The sequence below is a fragment of the Mustela putorius genome, unplaced genomic scaffold, assembly GCF_011764305.1.
Source record: "Mustela putorius furo isolate JIRA1106 unplaced genomic scaffold, ASM1176430v1.1 tig00000407_pilon_pilon_pilon, whole genome shotgun sequence".
Classification (NCBI taxonomy): Eukaryota; Metazoa; Chordata; class Mammalia; order Carnivora; family Mustelidae; genus Mustela; species Mustela putorius.
This window is the reverse complement of record NW_025421373.1, coordinates 22,646,057-22,668,068: the sequence shown is the minus strand read 5'-3', so window position 1 is coordinate 22,668,068 and position 22,012 is coordinate 22,646,057. Positions and strand designations below refer to the sequence as shown.

Here is a 22,012-nt window from a genome sequence, read left to right as displayed (position 1 = left end):
ACCTCTCTGAACCAGGCCAAAGTGGGACCCCTTCTGCCTCCTGAAACGTCCAGGACTGCTCGCTCTGTTTTTCATGTTCTTTGTTCTTTCTGATGCCCTGAGGATTACGCAAAACTTCAAACTTCAAACTGTGCAGTGACTTTCTTTTTTTAAATTGTGATAAAAACACCAAACATAAAATGTACCATCTTTAGATTCTACTTGTACAATGACTTTCTCTTTTATTTTTAATTGTGATAAAAACACCAAACATAAAATATACCACCTCTCAAACATGCGGATAGTTCAGTAGCTGCTTTAACACACAGTAGTGTGTTAAGTACATTCACTCGGCTGAGAACAGACCTCCCCTCTCTCTGCTTGTCGTTTCCAGGACTCTGCCTGACTCCAGATACCTCACGTAATGGAATCATGCAACCTGTGTCTTTCTAAGAAGGCCGATTTCATGGAGCATAAAGAGGTTACGATTATCAAGGTTCATCCACGCTTGCAGCACGAGACAGGATTTCCTCCCTTTCTAAAGCTGAATAATATACTCCATGGTAGGCAAAGACTGCATTTTGTTTATCCGTTCATGAGTCAACAGATACTTGCAGTGTTTCCACTTCTTGGTTATTGTGAATAAAGCTTCTATTCACATGGGCGTGCAAATATCTCTTTGAGATCTTGCTTTCCAGTCTCTGAAGTATTTACCCAGCAGTGTGATTGCTGGATCATACGGTAACTATCCGTTTCATTTTTTCAGGCACCGCCACACCAGTCTGCATTCCTGCCAACGTGCGCAAGGGTTCTGATTTCCGCCCACCCTTGTCAACACCCGGAATGTTCCGTAGCCGCCTTAATGAATATGAAGTGTGTAATGATCCCTACACAGAAATTATTTTCTCATTGAAGCTTTCTAAAAATAGCGTTAAGTTAGAATTTAAAAACCTTAATCATCTACTTGGCAAACGCAATGGGAGATACTTCCGCGTTACCTCAAAACCGACCAAGCTTTGACATCGAAGTTGTGTGTTTACACGCAACCTGGTCTGGCAGAGCCCTTGGCAGATGACCACTGTGACCCCAGGGGAGCGAGGAAAAAACCAAGATTCCCAGCAGAGTAAAAGGCCTGAAACTCGCTGCTCTGGAGGAACGGAGGGATGTGAACAGCAGGGAGGTTCCAGAACACATGTGCAGCGAAGCCTCAGGGACTGCCTGCTGCCCTGTACCAGCCCCAGGGTAGAGAAGGTAAAGCAGATCCATGGGCTGCGGACTCAGCTCTGCTACTCACTAACTAGCTGCTCACTTAACTTGGCTGAGCTCCCCAAGAGGGAGAACGATAGAGTGCCCGGGGCACAGGCTTGTCAGAAGGCTGAAGAAAATGCACAGGAATTACCTGGCACTTAGCAAACCGTGGGCTTGCTGCTGGACCGTGACCGGACCTTCTCAGGGGCCTGACTCCAGGTCCAGGCTGCGGCATCATCAGATTTTCATCCCATCTTCTCAAGCGTCTCTGTGTGGCCAGCCCTGGACGGGGCCCTCTGCCCCTCCCTGCCCCTCCCCACCCCTCCCCCCTCTCCTGCAACAGCTTGAGCCGACCCACCTCTTGCTTCTGGTCAGCACCTGGCACTCCACTATCTCACCGAACACTTCAAAGCGCCTCTTCAGCTCTCGGGAGCTCATGTCACTGGAGAGATTCCGAACATACACCACACGGCCTTCGCCCTGTTCAAGAAAAAAAACACAGAGAGGCCCAGTCACTGTCTGGCTTCCTGGGACCCCCTTGATGGTGGGCTCCTGTGGAGTCCTCGTCCTCAGCCCGTGACACCTGGCCAAGAAGGTGACGGCAGCTGGGGCTGGAGTCAGAGGGAGGGCGATGACGATCCTTATCCCAGAAGACCAGCCTTGCTGAAGGAAGGGCTGCTGAGTGTCGGGTGGGGAATGGCTCCCAAAGGAAGCAACAGCTCCCTTGAAGGCAATGAGCAGAGAAGGGACAGAGACAAGAGAGGTGCTCATGATCATTCACGGAACTGCCTACTTCCAGAGTTGTGGTCTGAGTCTGGGACTTTTTTTTTTGGCAGTGGGGGAGGCTGTAGTCGAAAGGCAAGTTGCCCAGATGGTAATGGGCAAGGATGGGGAACCAGGTCATCGTGGGGGTCACGGTGGGCGGGGAGGGAAGACCACGGGATGCAGGCCCTCGGGCTCAGGGCCACCATCGTCCTCTGCTTTACCAGGACAGCGTGTGTAGACACTGGGACTAAGATCACTTCAGGTGAGCTGGCTGCCATGCTGTGGGCCCCTAGAACAGTCCGGCAGAGAGAGGGGTGGGGAGAAACCCAGACTGGAATGTCCCCTCCTCTCCTCTGCTCTGACTGGATCCCGTTCAAGCCACCGCTGGCAGTAGAGCTGCTCTGACCCACTAGGTCAGCTCTAGCGGCGTTCCCGGAAAGCCGTGCTCTGGTGGCTAAAACGGGCAGGTTCTGGTTTGGACAGGTTTCTCTGGGAAGAGGGTAACGCCAGTGATTCTGGAGCCTTCCCATTCTCATCTCACAGAAGTCAGGGGTGGAAAGCAACGCCCAGGGGCCACGGGTGGGCTGCGCCGTCAGCGACAGGGAAGCGGGTTCTGCTCAGTGAAGGAATGCCCTCCCCCACACCCAGGCTCCTGGCAGCTCCTTCCACCGACAAGGTTCTTTGCTGCCTCTGCCCCACGGTCCTAACACTGCCTCGCTGGCGTCTAGCTACTTGCCGATGCCTTTCCCGGACCGCCCCATAAATACACCCTCCCCAACAGTCAGCCTGACATGATTAATCCCACCGTGCCTCTCCCCATCTCTGATTACAGTGTTTATTCCTTGTTTATGAGTCTGTTACCCTTCTCTCTGTTCTGCCCCAGCCACAGGAATGGGGACCACGTCCGTCTCGCTCATGCCAAGCACGTCACAACCGCCGAATGGTCACACACGGATTCCAGAAGATGCTCCAGGCATAGCCCGTGGTGGTCAGTGCCTGCTGGCTGACACCTGTGTGCCTCCAGGGTACACGACCTCACGGAATCCCCCACCTCCGCCCTGAAGCCCCTGTCCTGGGGCAAGGCCATCAAGTGCAAGTCTATTTGTCTTTCTGTGCCCCGTCTTACTTCCCTCCCCTTCTTTCTAAGTGTCATGGAGGAGCTGGTTCCAGCTCCCCTCTGCAGCTTCCTGGCACAGCCTGGGCCCGCAGACTAACTGGGGGGGAGGAAGAGGGAGGTCAGTAGGAAGCAAGGAGCGGGCTCTCCTGGTTCTTTAGCCCTGATCAAGCTGGGGAAGTCTTGGGAAGGACAAGGCCCAACTGCCTGTGTACGGATGAGTAAACTAGGGCTCAGGGAAGCTGGGAGACCTGCCCAAGGTCACATAGAAGGTGATAGCAGGGCTGCTCTGTGGCCTGGTTGGCCCAGCTCTGCTCCCCCGCTCCCCCACCAGAGCCTGCCCTCTTGGCCCTGTCAAGCTGCCAGTGCTCAGCCCTAAAATCACCCCCGAATGCGGTGGCCGCACTTTGCACAATGTCACCTCTGATGCCCTTTGGGGACCCTGGTGCTTTTTGAAGTCAGAGAAATGGAATTATCTCATGCGGGCCGCAGCCAGCCTCAAAGGGCTTCGGGTCTAGGAAGCCCCGGCCCATCCTGACGCCCCTGCTCTTCCCCACTCGCTTCGGGCTCCGGGGCCCCAGATCACTTACAATGGCCTTTTCCCGCCGCTTCCTGGCATGCCGGACGCTTGGCGTTCCGTCTGAACACGGCCCTCTGCTCTCACATCTGTCAGTGAACAAGCAAAGCAGAGGCACTCACTCTCAGGAGGGGCATGGCAGGGTGGGTGGGGGGCAGCTGCCCCAGGAAGCAAGGGACGCTTCTTCAGAACTCACTCACGAGAGCGCCAGCAGAAGCCCAGCTTCCCCGCCAGCAGCGACGGCCCAGGGCTGCATGTAGGTCTGCACAATCTGGCCAGCTTCTGGGACTGGATCCCTGAGAACTACCATGTCGCTCATCAGCACGCTACCCGTCGGGGCCCTGCCTTTTTATGCCATGAGGGGTGGAAGGGCCCTTTTGCTTCATTACTGCATTTGCTCTGATGGAGGAAAAGCAACCTATGAGGTCGTATGTTTCCCTGTTTTCCAAAGGCAAACCCTGAGGCTCAGGTTCAATATGGCATCCGCCTAAAGCTAGGACATGGGGGAGCCAGAGCTAGAAGGAGGGCTGCTGACCCTAGACGTCTGCTCTGTAGCACTTGGTGCCCAGCCAAGAGGCGATCCCGACTGTCGCAGTCCCCACGGTCATGCTGGCCATTAGGTGCGTCAGCCCGCACAGTCCCGGGACAATCCTGGATGCCACACGCCTGCGTCCTTTCAGCTGTCTGCATGCTGCCTCCTCCTCCAGGGAGCCAGCTGTCGGAGTGGAAGCAGCATGGCATGCGCCGGAGGGGAGTCCCGGCTCTGCACATTCCGTCTGCGTCTGTGGGAAATTCAGCACGCAGGATAAGCACATCGTCCAGTCGGGCAGCCTGCATTTGAATCCTGGCTCTACCGCCTCCTGGCTGGGTGACCTTGGGCTAGTTACTTACATCCCCTTCGCTGCAGTTCTAGGACGGTAAGACGGGGAGAACTGACTACACTGCCTCCTTGGCCATTTGTGAGGCACGAATCAGAAAATGCTGAGCTCAAGAGCTGTTCAGTAACTGCTGGCTTGCCTTTCTGTTGCCCCTCGCCCACAAAATGGGGATAAGAAGCAGATGTGCCCTCCAAGTGCATCTGTGAAGCTAAACAGGGTCACAGAAGGGGCTGTGACTCACAATCTTCAGAGCGCTAGAAATAACAGAGGGTGCCTGAGTGGTTTCTGTCGGGAAAGTGTCTGACTCTTGACTTTGGCTCAGGTCAGGATCTCAGGGTCATGAGACCTAGTAGGGCTCCACACTGGGCGTGGAGCCCGCTTGGGATTCTCTCTCTCCCTCTGCCCCAACCTCTCTCTCTCCGATTTAAAAAAAAAAAAAAAAGTGCTATAAATAACAAATACCATCATCCATTTGCAGACTGGCAGTTTCCCACCTAAAGAGCTGAGAATGACCGGAAGGTACCGTGGGGTTTGTGTTATGAAACCAGCTCAAAACACTTCTGTGGACCAATGTTGAGTACTAGAAGCACAGGTTTTAAAAAATGTGGGTCTGGAGAAGATGGAGGATGACTGGTTTACCAGGTTCACCAGGCGCCAAGTTCTGTCAGCTGAGCAAGACCAGAGTTAACCCATTAATTTTCTCTAGGGAGCAGAAAAAGCCAGCCCTGAACTTGGCCCAAAAGCTAGAGAAGGAAAAGGAGAAGCCATGGGAGTTTCTAGAGGGGCTCCCATCTCTCTGCAGGTGAGGGCGTGAATGTAGGCCTTCCCCCGACAGCCTGAGCTGGTCAGGAGGGAGCAGAGGCCAGGAAGCTCCAGCTCCAGCCTTGGGGGGATGTGTTTCAAAAACAAGACAGCCTTAGCAGCTTCTGAGCTACTAAATGTTGCAGAGGAAACAGCCTAATGCAGATGCCAAGTCACTTAGCGCACAGTGACCCGTGGGGAAAGGAGAATGGAGCCAGAAAGAGGGCCCAGAGAGGTCTGACCAATCACCCTGGCTTATTACGTAGAGGGGCTTTTAGAAAAATCAAGAGGGAACTCATTTTGAGTAACAGGTAGCTCAGGGAATCTTAACCTTAGTGTCTGGAGAATCTACAAACCCCCCAAAATTGAATGCCCAGTTAGAGGTCTACGTCTATTTTAAAGGGAAGACGCATATTTGCTTGATTCAGATTTTCAAACAGATACAAGCTGCTGGGGTAGATATATAAAGCTGAGTTTCTCTAAAAAAAGATATTTTTCTATTACCTGAATTCTGGGTTTCAGAGTATGGCACTCTGGGGACATCATCATCTCCTGGGAACTAGTCAGAAATGCAGATTCTCCCCCACCACCCCCAGACGTACAGAATCAGACCCTGGAAGGGTCCAGCCCTCTGTCCACAGGGGAACAAGGGTCAGGTGGCTGCTGCAGGGCTCTAGACCCAAGACCACCACCTAGTGGTCATTCAGGTTCATCTCAGGCGGAGGGTTTGGGACCTGCACTGACCCTCCTCGGGGCCTCCCTCCCCTGGTCGGGGCCTCCCTCCGCTGAAGAATCAGGGCCTGCTCTGATCAGGGAGAGAAGCAACCTGTCTCCACCAACATATGCCAAACCTCCACTCTTTCTGCCTGGCTCCCCGCTGACTTTTGGACCAGCTCCTTCTTTCGGACCAGTCCAGGGACCCAAGATATTATGAGCACACGGGCTCATGAGGCATCATCGCTGTGGGAAGGTAAAGCAGCTTCCAGGGGGACGGCACCGAGAAATGGGATGAAACCTTATGGCCGGTTTAAATCCAGGGTTTGTTTTTTTTTTTAGAACACAGATTAGAATTCTGCGATTATCCTTTCACGTGTAAATGTCACACAGATAAAAGACTGGATTTGATTTACAAATGTAAAAGCAGAAAACACAGATGTGTAAGGAACAAGTTCATTTAGACATAAGGCCATGAGTGGCCAGAAGTGGGCTTTCTTTCTCTCCTGGGGCCAGAAATTTGGGGGACTCCTGACCATCACACAGCCAGCTTTGCCTGCCCCTGGGACTTGCCCACAACCCCCCAGGGACACCACCCCCGGGACCTCTGACCGGGACATGGGCCACACAGGGAGACAGCCATAGCTTCAGGGCTCCTCCCTTCTGAGGCACCCTGGGAACTAGGGTCCTCAGCTACCCATCTGAGGCCCTCTGAGGCCACCCATCCATACCTGAAGGTCCTTCGAGTGGCTGGTGACCGGGAGCGGCAGGAGGAGGAACCAGAGCTGGAACGGCTGCGGGAACAGAGCTGCCGACCGGCCTTGCTTGGTGGGCTCTGGTAGGGGCAGTGGTCAGAGCGAGGGGGACTGACCCCCGAGTCCTCTTCATCATCGTCCTCCTCCTCCTCCTCCTCCAAGAGGAAGCTGCTCTCACCACTGCTGCTGCTGCTGTCCTCAAAGACCGTGTCGTATTCGGGACTCTTACAGGAGGCCAGGTCTTCGTCCTCCAGGGCGGTCTCTAGGAGCCCAAAGTGTTTGGTGAGGCTGGCACGGATCTCGTGGTCTCTCAGTAGCACACTGTCCTTGGCGGGGGCACCGCCATCACAGCTTCTGTCTTCCTCCCTGCTGGAGGCCTGCTCCTCAGCCCGTGGGGCACCCTGTTGGGGCCAGTCCTCAAGGTGGACCCCAGATGGCTCCCAGGACCTCAGCACCTTCCTCTGCAGGGTGCCTTCTGGCTTGAGCACCTGGCAGTAATCGTGGTCTCCAAAGGAACAGGAGAAGGGGCGCTTCTGACCTGTCTGGGAGGCTGGCTGGGCTGAAGCATGCCGCAGGTGGGACAGGAGCTCGCTCCGTTCTGGGTGCTTCTTTGGCAGCTTGTGGGCAGCTGCCGTGGTGGCCCCGAGCTGGAGACTCTCCAGGCTGGGGAGGCTGGGAGCTCTGTCTTTGCCTGGGCTGTGTTTGATGTCTGGCTTGAAGGGGTCCTCCTCTGTGGGCTTATATGGAGGTGTGGTGGGTGGGGTGAGTCCTAGCCAAGCAAGAGGAGAACCCTGTGAGGTGGAGACAGATCACTTCTCCAATGGACAGAGACTCTAGTTTGGGAAGGCAAGTAAGCAGCACAAACACCGCCACTTCCCCAACGGAATGAATGGCAGGCATCACTAATCGATCACTGCATTGCTGGCTGCGCCTGAGTGGGACCCGGGACTTCTCACAGTCCACGGTCAATCTTGGGCAGGCAAGTGATGAAATCCCCCTGCTGTCCCTCTGGAGCCTGACCACAGCAGCCCAAACCTTGAGGTCATTTGAGGTATCTCCAACTCCTCAATAAGCCGTCTCCACTGCCTCTGATGTCTCCCAGAGTGGAAAGGAGGCAGGCACCACAGGTCAATTCTCCCACCTGGACAGGACCACCACAGTGCCATCTGTGTTTCCTGCATCTAACCTTGGCCTCCATCCTCCCCAGTGCACCCAAGGGAACTTGATAAACGCTCGAGATCTCTTCCTTCTGGGTCTCCCGCAGCCTCCAGGATCAAGATCAAACCCTCAGCCTGGCATTCCTCTCGGCCTCTCGGATTGCTCCCTCCTGCCCATCCCCTTTTGCTAAGCAGCAACTCCAGGTAACCAGCCTCCTCGGGGGCACCTGAGATTTCACCCCATGTGCCTTTGCTCCTACCACCAAGAATCTCCTTCTTGCCTCTTCATCTCCCCAACTTCTGCTCCTCCCGCAAGCCAGCTTGTAAGCCCCTGCTCTGGATGCCTTGCAGATCTTCCCCAGGGCCACATGTCTGCCCGCCCCACCCCGCCCCTTCCTCCATGCTCCCAGAGCGTGGGCACATCCTTATTTATGAATGTGTGTTCCTGGAACAGAACCCGGCGTGGCCTGAGTCTGTCTCCTACAGAAGGTGGTAGGCTCCTTTGGGAGAAGACATGGGTCTCGTCTTCTCCTAACCTTGCCCTCAGCTCATGTGCTGACCATTTGTAGCTGAATGGCTGCCCCCCCCCCACCCCTTACAACACTCCTCCTCTGTACCTTCAGACCCTGTGCCACGGCAGGGAGGGCTCGATGGGGCCGCTCGTGTGAGGGACTCGTCGCCAGGAGTTGTGTCAGCTCCCCCAAGGGCACCCTACCAGCCAAGCCCCTGGCTCACCTGCGGTGCCAGAGAGCTCCACCGTCAAGGTCTGCTCAAAGCTCTTCCTGCCAAAAGGAGGGTCACTGGTGGAGGTGGGGAGAACAGAAAGGCAAGAGGCCAATCAGCAGCAGGCTCCACTTCCCCAGCATGCAAGGAGGGCAGGGGGACCCTGTGACACACCCTGGTTCTGCTGCCCACAGAGGGGGGGTCCCGGGGAGAATTTTCTGGAAAAACCCCATGCTGGCTTAGAGGAACTGAAAGCCGCATATAGCCCTCACAGGAGACAGACACATGGTAAGCATCATCACCTTCCTTATTTTACAGACAAGCACCTGAGGCCCGCACAGGGGAGGAGACTTGCCCAAGGCCACACAGCATGATCAGCTTTCCCCTGCAGAGAAAAGAATTCCTTCCCCCTCCCCCGTCCTGGAGAGGACAGCTGATGAAATGGCCTGAAACCTTAATTCCCCTGCTTTCCCTGGGTCTGCAGAGACCTCCCTTGTAAGGGAGCCCAGTTACGGAGAGCCCCACATGGCAAGAGGACAGGGGCATAGGGACAGGGGCAGGCACAGAGGCTGATAAGCCACCCAACCCCACCCCCACCCCCGATACACATACCCATCAGGACAAAAACTCATGGAATAACATACTAGTGATTTCCAAAAATCTACCTTTGTGACAAGGCCAGCATGAGGCACCTGGGAGAGTCTGAAAAGAAGATGAAAAAGAAAAAAATGAGATTCCCTGACAAAGCATCACTAGGAGACGTTTCCCTCTGGAGGAAACCCTGAACTCTCACTGGTACCAAGCAGGGCTCCCTGCAGGCATGTGACCCAAAGGCCTCTGTCATTTTTCAGGGAAGGGCAGGACAACTCAATGCCACCTTCGTTCCCAGGGTCTCAGCAACATTAGCTGCAGGCTGACTACTGGAGGTTTTGGAAAGAGCAGGTAGGTACAAGGGTGGCCCCTTCTGGCCAAACAGTGAAGTACAGCATGGGGGTGGACAGATGGACGTAGGACTTGCAAGCTGAACCAGTTGCTGGATACCTCTGTGCCTCAGTTTCTGGGTCTGACCACAGAGATTATGCCAGGCCCCCTGTGAGGAGTCAGTGGGGTTAAGCTGTGTCAGGTTTTAGACCAGCACCCTGACACAGCCAATATACAACAGACACCCGTTATAATCACCACCACTGCTCCCATTTAAAATTCAATGTCATTAGGGAGCTGCATTTACAGACTCACTCCTCTCGTCACATCATCACCGAGGATGTCTCCTTTAGAGCACGTGGCACAATTTGTAATTCTCTCCCTTTTTAATTTACTCTGTGATTGCCTGTCTGCCCACTGACACACAAGCCCCATGAAAGCAGGCATCTCGCTCTGTGTCCACTAAAGTGGTGCCTGGCCCATGCATGACGCAAAACTCAGAGATGGCTGGGTGATTTCTGAAGATCCGCCCAACTAGCCCATTGCACAGGAAGGGAAGTCGAGAGCCAGAGAGCGGAAGGGACTTGCCCAGCACAGGGCTCCTGGCTCCCAGTGCAGTAGGGTATGCCATACCCCACCCCTGCCCCCTCTCTTGCAGACCACCAACTCCGACTACCTCTGGAAGGGAGCCGTGGGCAGCTGGGGTCCTCATCCGTGTCCCCACACCCACTCTCACAGGGGCTCTCCAGAGCCGGGATCTGGGGTCCCCGTGGGAGCTGCTGGTCTTGACCACTGTCCTCGTCCGTGGGGCTGCCCAGTGCCCCCTCCACGTTGTAGGCCTCCGGAGCCAGGCGCAGTGACGGCAGAGCTCCTTGGGGCTCTGCAGGGACCAGAGACTCATCGGAGAATGCCAGCCAGGGCCCCAGCTCCGGGTTCAGTCTCCTGGAGCGCCGCACGGGGCACACCACGTTCTCCAGCTTCCTCCCCAGCTTGGTCCATGGCAGACCTCGGCCCGGTCTTTTCCGGCCCCATTCCTCCTCCTCCTCTTCTTCCTCCTCTTCCTCCTCTTTTTCTTCTTCCTCCTCCTCCTCCTCCTCCTCCCGCCGCAGCCTGGCTGACCGGCTGGCGTGTCCTTTCACCGCAAGGCGCAAGGGCCGCAGGCTGGGTCTGGGCCCAGTGCTCCTGGGCGAAGCTGTGATCCTCACCTCCTCCACGGGGGACGGGTGACCAGGGGAGGCCTGGCTGTCTTTGGGGGGCCTGGGCCTGGGGCGGGGCGTGAGGGAGGCATAGACAGGTGTGGCCAGGCGGTAAGGTTTGCTGACATCACAGAGGACATCTTGAGCCAGAAGTTCCCTCAGGATGGAGAATTCCGCCCAGGAGCCTTTGGAAGGGTGCTGGGACCGGGGCCGGGGTTTGGCCTGTGTGGAGGGGCTGCCGCAGGGCTGGGGGGCTGGCTCTGGGGCCTGGGGGGGCAGCTTCCTCTGGGGCAGGCAGTACGTATGCATGTAGTGAATGAGCTGCACCATGGCCTGCGTGTCGTCCCGGGAGCCCTGGGCGCCGGAGCCCGCTCCACCCGGTGCTGGGGAGGCCTGGGGCGAGGCCGGAGTTGGCTGGGGGCTCGGGCAGTCCTCCCCAGCTTCCTCCTCCTCCTTGGCAGGAAGCTGGGGGCTCAGGGCGGGTGGGGGCCACACGCCCCTGTCTGGGGAGCGGGCTGCAGTCTGAGGGCAGGACGGCACCGAAGTGAGGTGCTTATGCAGTTCGGTACAACTCCGGCTCTGAGACTGCGTCGTGGGGGCCCTCTTGTCTTGGGTGCCGTCCACCTAGGGAGAGAGAGAGAGAGGGCCGAGTGAGGCGGGAGGCCCGCACCGCCCCCCTCCACTCTGCCCCACACCTGTAAGCCACTGGTCAGGGCTCACGTGGCATGTGGCAGTGCTCGGCTGACGAGGAGCGAAGGAACCAGCAGCCTCCTCACAGGCCTCCAGCCGTGGATCTCGCCCCTTCCCGCTTCACTGCCACAGCCCTGCTCTGACCACCCTGCTCTCCTGCACGATGCCCTTCAGTAGTGGCACCGGGAACTACATCAGTGGTTGCCTGCGTGTGGGGACAGCGAAGGATTGTACGTGGCGGTGCTGGGGAGCCTTCTGGGATGATGGCAAATGTTCTAAAACTAAACTGTGGTTATGGCTGCACAACCGTGTACATTTAATACAAATCATCCAATTATACTTTCAAAATCAGTGCCTTTTCTGATATTTAAGTGACACCCCCATAGAACTGTTTAAAAAAAAAATCCTGATTCTTCCTCAAGGGCATGATGTTGTGGTTAAAGTCCTCTGCAGGAGTGTCCAGGGGCCCAAGGGGAAGGACTAAGTGCAGGCTCTGAGTCACGGGCCTGCAGGGAAATCACCTCTGAAACCTCTCTGAAAGTCTTGGAAGATGGAGCCCATGGAGGAAAAGGGATTTGCTTCGCTCCTTGGTGTTCAGGACAGAGGTGTGGACTCTCCTGTGGCTTCCCCCCAGAAGAAATCCAAACTCTTCACTGTGGTCTCCAGCGAGGACCTCAGGTTTCTGTGTGTCACCCATCAGAATAAGCCCGCTCAGAGCAGGCCACATCTTCCTGTCCCCGCTCAAACCCCATGTCTAACATGATGCCTTGAACACTGAGGTGTAGAAGAAGTCCAGTGCTCTTTCCAGAACCCCAAACTGGCCTCCAGAAGTACCCAGCACACCAGCTACAAGAGCTATGTGAGACACAAGGAGGGCCACTGGAAGGTGACTGAACTTGATACCCACTAGTAAGAGCTGAAGGGTGCACCCCTCAGAGGCCACCTGGGGGCCTGGTGGCCTGGGGACATGTGCACAAATACCTTGACACAGGGCCGCTGGCTCCTGGACCTGAGGCCTGCCTGGCGCCAGGCGGTCCCTTCCTTCTGCGTGTCGGAGCTTGAGGTCGGGTGGGACGTGGCGAGGAGGAGCTTCTGCAGCTGCGAGAGAAGCAGAGAGGAGAGGAGCATGGGGGCTGCGCTCCGCTGGGAGCCACAGAGATGCGCGTCTCGGAGAGAAGCCGGAGCCCACAGCTAGCTTCTTGGGACAGAGCATGCTCTGAGCCCAGGTCCTCACTGGACCACGGGAAGAACACAAGGGGGGCATTTCACTACCTAGAATATGTTCTCATTACGGGAAGCTCAGAAAAGCAGACTCTAACAATCTAAGACACACACAGGCATCCCCATAAAAAGTAAATCCTTTTTGGAGTTATCAACCCAGAGAAGTACCTGTGACTTGGAGAAATCCACATAGATCTTAGGGAATGATTTCCCGTTCTACTGTTAAAACCTGACATGAACACTTTATTGGGACGCTCTGCATACACCTGCAGTACACACACGTGTGTGCGCACGCACACACACAATCTGGAAAGTCACACAATGGTTCTTTGATATGGGATTCCAGCTGCTCTTTTTGGTTACTCATATCACACCGTTAAAAGTTAATTTCTTAAATTAAAAAAGTAATACTTGTCCATGGTGAAAAAACACACACCACAAATATGAAGGGTAAACGATGAGCAGCAAGTCACCCTCCTGCCTGAGGTGTCCCTTGCTCCTTCCCTGAGGCAATGACTATGAACCACCTTCCTGTGACCCGGGCCCAAGGTGGAATTCGAATACACAAGAACGTATGTACCTATCACCTCCGACACACCTGACTATTTTTACACAGGCGGAAGCATACCCAAGCTTATGTAGCTTTTCTAATTTTTCTAGAAGAACTGCTGAGATGCTTACACTTCTGCACCCAGAGGGCAGCGGCACGGTGCACCCTGGTAAAAAGAGGGAGCTGAGCACCCCCTGAAAATTCCACCAGGGATCCCACCCCAGCAAGACTGAGGACAAGTCAGGAAGCATGCTGGGTTTTCACTACAGCACTGATATCCACCCCCACACCTGGGTGGCTCAGTGGGTTAAAGCCTCTGCCTGCGGCTCAGGTCATGATCCCAAGGTCCTGGGATCAAGCCCCGCATCAGACCCTCTGCTCAGCAGGGAGCCTGTTTCCTCCTCTCTCTGCCTGCCTTTCTGCCTACTTGTGATCTCTGTCTGTCCAATAAATAAAATCTTTAAAAAAAAAAAGGGTGGGGATATGCCCCCCAGATCACCCAAGCAAGGAGCATCAAAGGCTCAGGCACCAGAGAAAAGACCACTCCTCACTCCCTTAAGAGCTGAGGCTTCTCACCACCCCCACCTAGACCTCAAACCAACACAGACAGCTCTGTGATTCTCTGACATGGACAGGGAAAGATCCCCGGGCTGGCGGGAAGGGACCTGGTTATGTCCAGCTCAGTCCCATTCACTATGAGACGTTAAGTGAGTCCTCCAGGCCTTGGTTTCTCCGTGGGCATAATGGCAGCAAGAACACTAAATGACTGGTTATGAACCTTTTTTTGACTCGGGAGTTTCTCATGGGGTAAGACAGAAGCTGCTGACCTCAGACACACAGAGATGTAGAGGTCCATGATGGGTTGCAGTCAGTCCACTGATGGACTCTCTGGGATTCATGACTCCCAATTAAGAACTGGACATCTGGATCCCTTCTCAGGGCCTTTCTGAACGCTGTGGGTATGCTGGGAATCTAGACAGTGAGTCTGTTTCCTGTGCGTCTAGCACAGGGCCTGACGTGTGCAGCAGACATGGGGGAAAGGCAGTCTGAGGCATGGAAGAAATACCCTGTGGCCAGCAGGGGTCGCTCTCTGCCTCTCTGGGGTTTGATGCCTCTCCCAGAGAACCCACACAGAGAACTCCTCTTGGTAGTACTACCGCCAGCACTATTATTTTGATAGTATTTATTGAGCAACTTCTATGTGCCAGGAACTGTTCTAAATGCTCTCCGTGCATTTTCTGCACTCCTCCTAACAGCCTTTGAGATAAGCCCCATGATTAACCTCACCTTATGGACCAGGAAGCTGAGTCAGAGAGATGAGGGGTCTAAAGGGACTCACAAGCACTAACTGGTGGGGCTGAGATTCAAACCCAGTCGGATTCCCGTCAGCAGAAGCCCCAACGTGGGACCAAACGTATTCTCTCGTGCCTAGCACACAGCAGGTGCTTACTAATTGTCTCACGCCACTCCAAGGAACTTGCAGGCAGTGGAAAAGAAGGATAAGGATTCTGGACCAGAAGTCAGAACACGGACTTGCTATGTTGACCAGAGGAGACTCCTTCCCTGCTCTGGGCCTCAGTTTCCCCAGAGCTGCCCTTGATAAGTCACCAAAGGCCTTTCTGCTCAGAACTTTCCATGACCTGAAACCCTTCCCAGCTCAATAAGCTCTGATTTTCCAGCTGGGTCTTGCCAGCCCCCAGGAGCTGTAGCACCAGGGCAGGGAGCCCAAGATAGGTGAGTGAAGCTGGACTTCACACGCCCCATGAACTCTCAGCTTCCGGCTTCCGGAACCCTCGGCCAGAATTAGGGGCAACTGCTTTCAGTAACTCTGGATTCCTTTAAGGATGTGATAAAAGCTGAGAGCTTCTACCCCCAAAACTGCAATGCCCTGTGCACATTCCCCCGTTCCACGTGTACTCACAGACGGCACTGAACTTCCGCTGGTGGGAGCAGCAACCAGTCTGAACTCTGTGGAGGACAACCTGGAACTAGCTTTCTAAACGGAAACATCGGGTATCTGTAGGCCCAGGAATTCCACTGAGAGGAGACAAAGGGCTGTGCCAGGGCACTGACCACAGCGGTGCAGCAGTGAGAGTTGGAACAACATGAATCCCCACCAACCAGGGACACGTTCAACAAGTTACGGTACGTCCTTACGGAAGAACATTATGCAGCTGACAAAAAGGACGGAGCAGAGAGACCTGGGCTCATCTGAGTATTCGAGGCACACAGTTCACTGAGAAAAGGTGCAGAGCAGTGTATAAGGCAGACTTTCTCTTACAGTGTTTAAACAACAACAACAAAAAAAGTAGAAGAGGAAAGTCACAAAACAGATCAGTAACCATGGTTACCGCCAGGCAAGGAGAACGCAACTGCAGGAGGGGTAAGGAGGTTTTGCTTTGAAGGATCCACATTTCCTGTTTGCATTTTTACTGCGTGTATACGGCGTAACCTTTAGGAAAAGGTTTACGTGTGACTCTGAGGGTTAACCACACAAGGAAGGTGAGTCCATGAAATCCCAAAGGACCTACAGAGTACAGGGGGAGTTTCTGCGGTTAGCCCAGCTGTACCGGTGGGAAAGGTGAGGCCCGGAGAGGCCTTCCTGGCAGCCCTTCCAGGCTGCGCACAGAGAGCCCTGCAGGGGCTGGCGCCATCTCCCCTGCACACAACGACCCCTACAACCAGACACCACCACGTCCACTAGAAACAAGTGCTCACCAGCGAGAGCTCGTCCACTTCAGGCGCCGGGGCCTGGGGCCTCTCCAGCGAGGGGCTGGGGCTGGGAGGTGCAGAGGAGGGGGCGGGTGAAGCCGAAGTGCAGGAAGGCGCATCCTCCCCGTCCAGAGCCGGGAAGGCAGCCAGACCCACGTCATCTTCAGGGATGTCGTCCAGGGTCCTGGTGAGCGCTGCCAGGAGGGCCTCATTCTCACTGTCGATGATCTGAAGTGAGGAGCGCACAGTGTGGAGCAGAGAGGGACACGGTTAGTCAGCACCCGGGTTTCACGTCCCCTTAGTGGGAATCCGGTCTGCACAGGCAACTGCCCCACCATCACCCCACTGCCAAGTCCTCTCCTGTCCCTCCCCCCACTCAGATCGCTCAGTATCATCGGGCCAGCAGATGCCTGAGAAATATGTTATCGACTCCAGGAATCATAGAAGTTTGCACGCAGGCAGCAGGTGATCCTGGAAAGAGCCTCAGACTGGGAGCCCCAATCCTGGCTCTGCTGTCATCAATGTGGGCACAGGGCTGTCCCCCTGAAAGACACCCGCTGTCCCCTTTACCACGGACAGTGGCTCCACACCACAGCCTCCTGTTCTAACTCCCGGGACCCAGCCCTGGGCCCCTGCAGCTCTCTGCTTCTGGGAACGGCATCCCATGGCAGTCTCCCAGCCCCGCTGATGCTTGGGCCCAGGCTGTCCATGTACGGGCTGGAAGCTGCGGGGTTGGCCATGACAGTGATAACGAGAGCAGTAATAAAACAGCTGCCGCTTCCCAGTGGGTTCCTCGGCCTTGCTCACCAATCAGGAGGGGTCAGGAGCTTGGGCTCTGGGGCTGGGGTTGCATCTCAGATCCCACACTTATCAATCACGGGTTCTCGAGCAAGTGACTTCATTTCTTCATCTGTCCCAGGCAACAACAGTACCTATTTCTTAAGGTCATGGTTGAGGACCTAACTTCAGTTGAGTTAATGTAGATCAAGATGCCTGGCAAATGGTGCCCGGTGTGTAAGAAGCACTCCGGACCACTGCCTCCTTTACTCCTAGGATGACAGTAGTGGTGGCAGCGGCATTCCCTCCCTCCCTCCCCCCGCCCACACACACACATGTACTGAATGGCTATTCTGCACCCTGCATGGTCGGGGCACCGGTCCTACTGCGCACCCAGACAAGTGCAGCCCCTGCCCCCATGGAGCATCCTTACCAGCGGAGAACAGACTCCAACAAGGGCATAAACAAGAGCATTTTAGAGAACGAAAGCCTAGGGAGAAAGGAAAGGGGAGCTGCTATGGAGGGAACGTGGTGAAGATTCACAGGCTAGCTGGGCGGGGGTGGGGAGGGGAGACCCTCTATGATGGGAGTTCTACTCCAATCTCCATTTTGCAGTTGGGGAAACTGAGGCTCGTGGAGGCTGAACAAGGTGTCCAGGGTCGCAGAGCAAATCCAAGACAGAGGAGGACTCCCCCGAGCCCATGATGGCCCAGATGAGCGGAGACTTAAGCTTTTCCAATTTAAAATGATGAGGGTCAGCATGTACCCAGCCCGCCCACCCACAGCCCGCTGGCCCTGGTGACCAGAGGTCCCGGAGCGTGGCGATCGCACAGCTCCCCGGTGAGGCAGCGAGCCCCTCGCTGAGTGGGCACTGCCTGCTGGGCCTGTTCCGGCCGGAGGCGCATGCGGTCACACGAGGCCTCCGCCGGCACTCTCTCCCATCCCAGGTCAGGCTGTTTATCCTTTCTTCAGGAAGTGCATCTGAAATTCGCATCTCGTGACAGCCTTCTGGCTGCACTCAGCCCGTTCCAGGCCTTACAACCACGGCAGCAGCTGCGTAACTCGAAGGGGGGACGTGGGGCGAAGAGAACAAACGCATTTGTCATTTTTGGAACAGAGCTAAAATAAAAGAAAGGTCAAAAGAAGGTTTTGGTTGGGCCTGACCCAGGCCCTGGGGAGTGTGGGGGGTGGGGGAGAGGAAGGACACACAAGGGCAGATCCGGACCCGCGGACTCTGGCCTGAGAATGCGATGGGCTCATCTGACTGTTTCCCCCCAGTTCCCCGGCCGCCGCCACCACCAACCCCCTCAGGCCAGAGTCCCCGCTATTCCCAGAGCAATCCGTCCGGCCTGGCAGGCAGTGAAGTAAGACCTTGGAACCAGGGACCCGGTGATCACTCTGGGGTGTGACCACAGGGGGCTCTGCCACCATGGGGTGATTGCGAGCAAATCTCCCAAACCTAGCTCAGCATCTGGGGCAGGTGGCTTCCAGGAAGATTTGCCGAAGAGAACAACAAACGCACCAAACAATCAATTCTGGCCACCAGGAGAGACCGAGATGAGCGTCTCAAAGGAGAGACTCTAGAGGGAAGTTCTTCAGAAATGATATCACCGACACTGGACGGAAGGAGAATTCCCTTTCTCCCAGGGACCACAGCCAATGGCCCAGAGATACTACGAATTATCACACACATCAGACCTGGATCCTTCAGGGATCATGTAATGGCCAGGACTGTTAAATGTGGGCCCCATGAGTGGCCGCTGCCTCTCGCCCCCATATCACTCACCAACTATGGCTCTTGTTCTTTCCACACTAGTGTCTTTTCTAAGAGAGGGAGGAGGAGGGGCAAAGGGAGAGAGGAAAACCTTAAGCAGGCTCCACGCCCAGCACAGAGATGGACATAGGACTCGATCCCATGACCCTGAGAAGATGACCTGAGCCAAAATCAAGAGTCAGACCCTCCGCTGCCTGCATCACCTGGGTGCCCCCACACCAACATCTTTAACAGAGCCCTCCAGGCAGTAATTACCATTCCTCATTTTCTTACGAGGAAACCTATTTGCCATTTTTTTAATGGCAAAAATGCCATAAAATGCCAATTTTTAATAGCGGGGGCGAGGGCAAGGTCCGGGAAACAGACTGGACAAGGTCACACAGCAAGTCAGGGTGGCGGTAGGATTCACTGTGTGCGAGGCACTGTGCAAAAATGGATACAAAACAGCCAAGACCTCAGGAAGCACCCAACAGGGTGGGCCAAAACGAAGCGAGTAACGGAAGACCTCCCCCCCCCGTCCCTGGGCTGCTCTGGCTCAGGAACAGCCAGCCGGGTTGGAGGCCCTGACCCTGCCGGGAAGGAAGGCCAATCTGCCCACGGCGTCCACGGAGTCCGTCAGCACCCAGGACAATGGATCACAGGGCCCATGCCACCCTCTCTTCTTCCCTGGGCCCACTGGCCAGGCTTTCCCCACTCCGCTTAGAAGCCGAGTGCAAATTAATGGAGAGTTAATCAGGGAAGCAAGGGATATTAATAGCCTCGGCCCCACCCCAGCCTTCCTGAGCAGCTCTCAAGCCAGAGGAAAAGGAGTCTTCAAGAAATCCCAGGGAAAATGTTTCACTTTGAAGGCCTAGGAGGGGCCTGATTCCAGAGGGACATGGAATAGGATTTCTGCTATGCAAGCCAGAAGAACACTCCGAAATCTTCCCTGTCCAGGGGATTCAACCACGCTCCAAAACAGCCAGGGAATCAGTTTTCTCTCCTTTTTTCCCAACAGTGGGCACAGAGATTTCATCAGAGTCTAAAAGGACCTGATGACGCTCCCCTCCACGGATCAAGAACCACAGATCAAGAATCCACCACGTTCCTTCCTCATTCCCCACATGGGGAAACTGAGACCCCACCCAGCAGCCCAACACCAACTGGCCCAAGACCACAGAGCAAATTGACAGAACAACCCAATGCCTGCTTCCTCCAAAAATACTTAGTGATGGTTGTGGTCCTGGCCAGAGGATTCTGGAAACACAGACACACGGAGGGTACCATCCCCGCCCCTGAGGGGCTGTTAACCCTGTTACAGTGGCTTGTCCTCCATGTTCCAAGTCTATTTCCACAGCAGTGGCACTGTCTGACTGGGGGAACACAGCTCTGACCCAGGCAGCACGGCCCCAGGATTCTCACTGGCCAAATGAGAAAACCAGGCTTGTGAATGAGGGAGAAACCATGATGCAAGTTGAGGCTTGTGGAATGGGCCACATCTTGTCCTTGGCAGGTAAGAAAGTATCTCCATCAATTCCTTCATTCAACGCAAGTGATCGAGTCCTTACGACATGTGAGGGCCCCAGAGATGAAGCCAATACTGTTTGTCCTCAAGGAACTCACCATCTAAAGGACATAGAGACACAGGCACGCCCGTGTGCACGCATGCAGATGGGAGCCTAGGACAGGAGCTCACCAACTGCCTAAGGGGTCGACAGGAGAGCTGGGCCTTGAAGGATTTAGTCACTTGAGAGCTATTTATTAAGGCCAGAGCAAGTGCCAGGCTTGCACTCCACAAGTGAAGAGCCCAGGGATATAAGAGTGCCCAGTGCCATCGTAGTCCCCATAGTCATGGGGTTTATGACATTGTGTGCGGTGGGGGGCAGGCACCGATCCCATAATCTCACACACAGGGGTTCATCCATGGGTAATGGGCAGAATCGGCCTGGGCTAGGGAGAGCAGGTGGGGTGTGCAGACCCTGACAGGGGAGGGGCTGGGGGAGCAGAGGTTGGCCAGGATGCTGTCCATCTGTAAGGGGTATGCCTTCCTCACTGGGCTGGGAGCCCCAGGGCCACACAGGCTCACTTGTGCCCAAGACCACTTCACACACATAGTGGGAATCTTGGCAGGGGCTTGCTGGTGGGTCTGGACAACCTGAGAAGTAGGGGCCTGCACAGTTCAGGTGGCGGTGGTCTCCATGGACCCTTTAAACCTCTCATCATCAGCTCTCCATGACCTGAAAGCATTTCCTGGAAGTTAGCCCTGTCTCAGGGAGAAAGCAGCACAGCATAGGTCTCATCCTTATTGTTCAAATAAAGAATGCAGGTCCCTGGACATAGTCGGACCTGAAGCCCAGCCCTGCTGCTCTGCACAGGACTGGCAAAGAGGTCGTACAGTACCAAGAGGTACGGCTTCCTCAGTTCAAGTCTTCACTGGATCTTTCCTAGCTGTGTGACCTGGCGCCAAGTTGCGTAACCTCTCTGAGTTTCACTTTCATCACCTGTAAAATGGTCATTAATAGTCCTTTTTTTATAGGTTAGAAAGGACTTGGGAAATATCCAGACTCCTTATCACGGCCCACAATACCCTGCATAGCATCTGGCCCCTGCCTAGCTTTCTGACTCTACCCTGGTATGTTCCTCTACTACCCACCAGCTCTTCTGTTGCCCAATACAGCAAGCTTTCCTGCTCCCTGGCTCTGCCCTTGCTGCTTCCTCTGCCTGGAGAGCTCTGTCCTGCTCCCTGAGCTTCACACAGCTACTCCATCTCATCCTCAGAGAGGCCTCTCCTGACCACCCGGTCGTTAGAACCCCTTCTCACACCTGGCACATTTCTTCTGTGCGCACGTTACAATGAGCGCAGTTTCTGCATTGGCGGAGCTAGGGTCAGTTTTCTCTCTAGACTGTAGACAGCACAGTGCCTGACACATGGAAGGAGCTTCCCTTTCTAGAAGGAGCGCTACAATGCATCAGGACCGAGAGAACGCTCACAGCACACGAGCACGACACCCGACACGTGACACCTGACACACGGCAATATGATCATACGGCCAGACGGGCAGGGCGAGCCTCCTCCCACCAGTCTTTATGGGGGAGGGATTTTAAGGAAAGAATAATAAATCTGACTGCACCCATCACTCAACTTATTTCACCTACTACCCTCCCCAACACACCCAAACCTGCAAATGCACGCAGAGCCTGCTCTATTTTGAAGCAAATCCCAGACATCATAGTATTTCGTACTCGGGGGCTTCTTAAAGGATGTGTCGCCCATCACGGGCCCCCGAGACTGGACGCAGAGTGTGCAAGGGGAAAGGCATGGATAGGCACAGCAGTTCTTGGCTCTGCCTCTTTTCAAAGAATCTCTAGGCCCCAACTGAAAAATGAAGACAGCTGTACCCGCTCTAAGGGTTGTTAAGAGAATTCAATGAGTTAACAGACACAACAGGGACAATCCTGCCACAGCGCAGTTGTTCTATCC

General features: G+C 55.1%; 1 protein-coding gene across 2 annotated transcripts in view; it reads right to left on the bottom strand.

Moving 5' to 3' along the window:
• The window catches only part of PPARGC1B (PPARG coactivator 1 beta), a 111,067-nt gene that overhangs the window by 9,618 nt on the left and 79,437 nt on the right, over window positions 1–22,012 (bottom strand). Inside the window, exons 3-10 of one of the 2 annotated variants that reach the window (XM_004737848.3) lie at window positions 16,008–16,229; window positions 12,500–12,616; window positions 10,309–11,452; window positions 9,377–9,413; window positions 8,724–8,788; window positions 6,808–7,600; window positions 3,697–3,772; window positions 1,586–1,707 (exon numbers count right to left, since the gene is read on the bottom strand). In XM_004737848.3, coding sequence (XP_004737905.1) covers window positions 1,586–1,707; window positions 3,697–3,772; window positions 6,808–7,600; window positions 8,724–8,788; window positions 9,377–9,413; window positions 10,309–11,452; window positions 12,500–12,616; window positions 16,008–16,229 — 2,576 coding nt within the window. The remainder of the gene's footprint in view (window positions 1–1,585; window positions 1,708–3,696; window positions 3,773–6,807; window positions 7,601–8,723; window positions 8,789–9,376; window positions 9,414–10,308; window positions 11,453–12,499; window positions 12,617–16,007; window positions 16,230–22,012) is intronic. The other variant, XR_001177796.2, reaches the window with a different exon arrangement.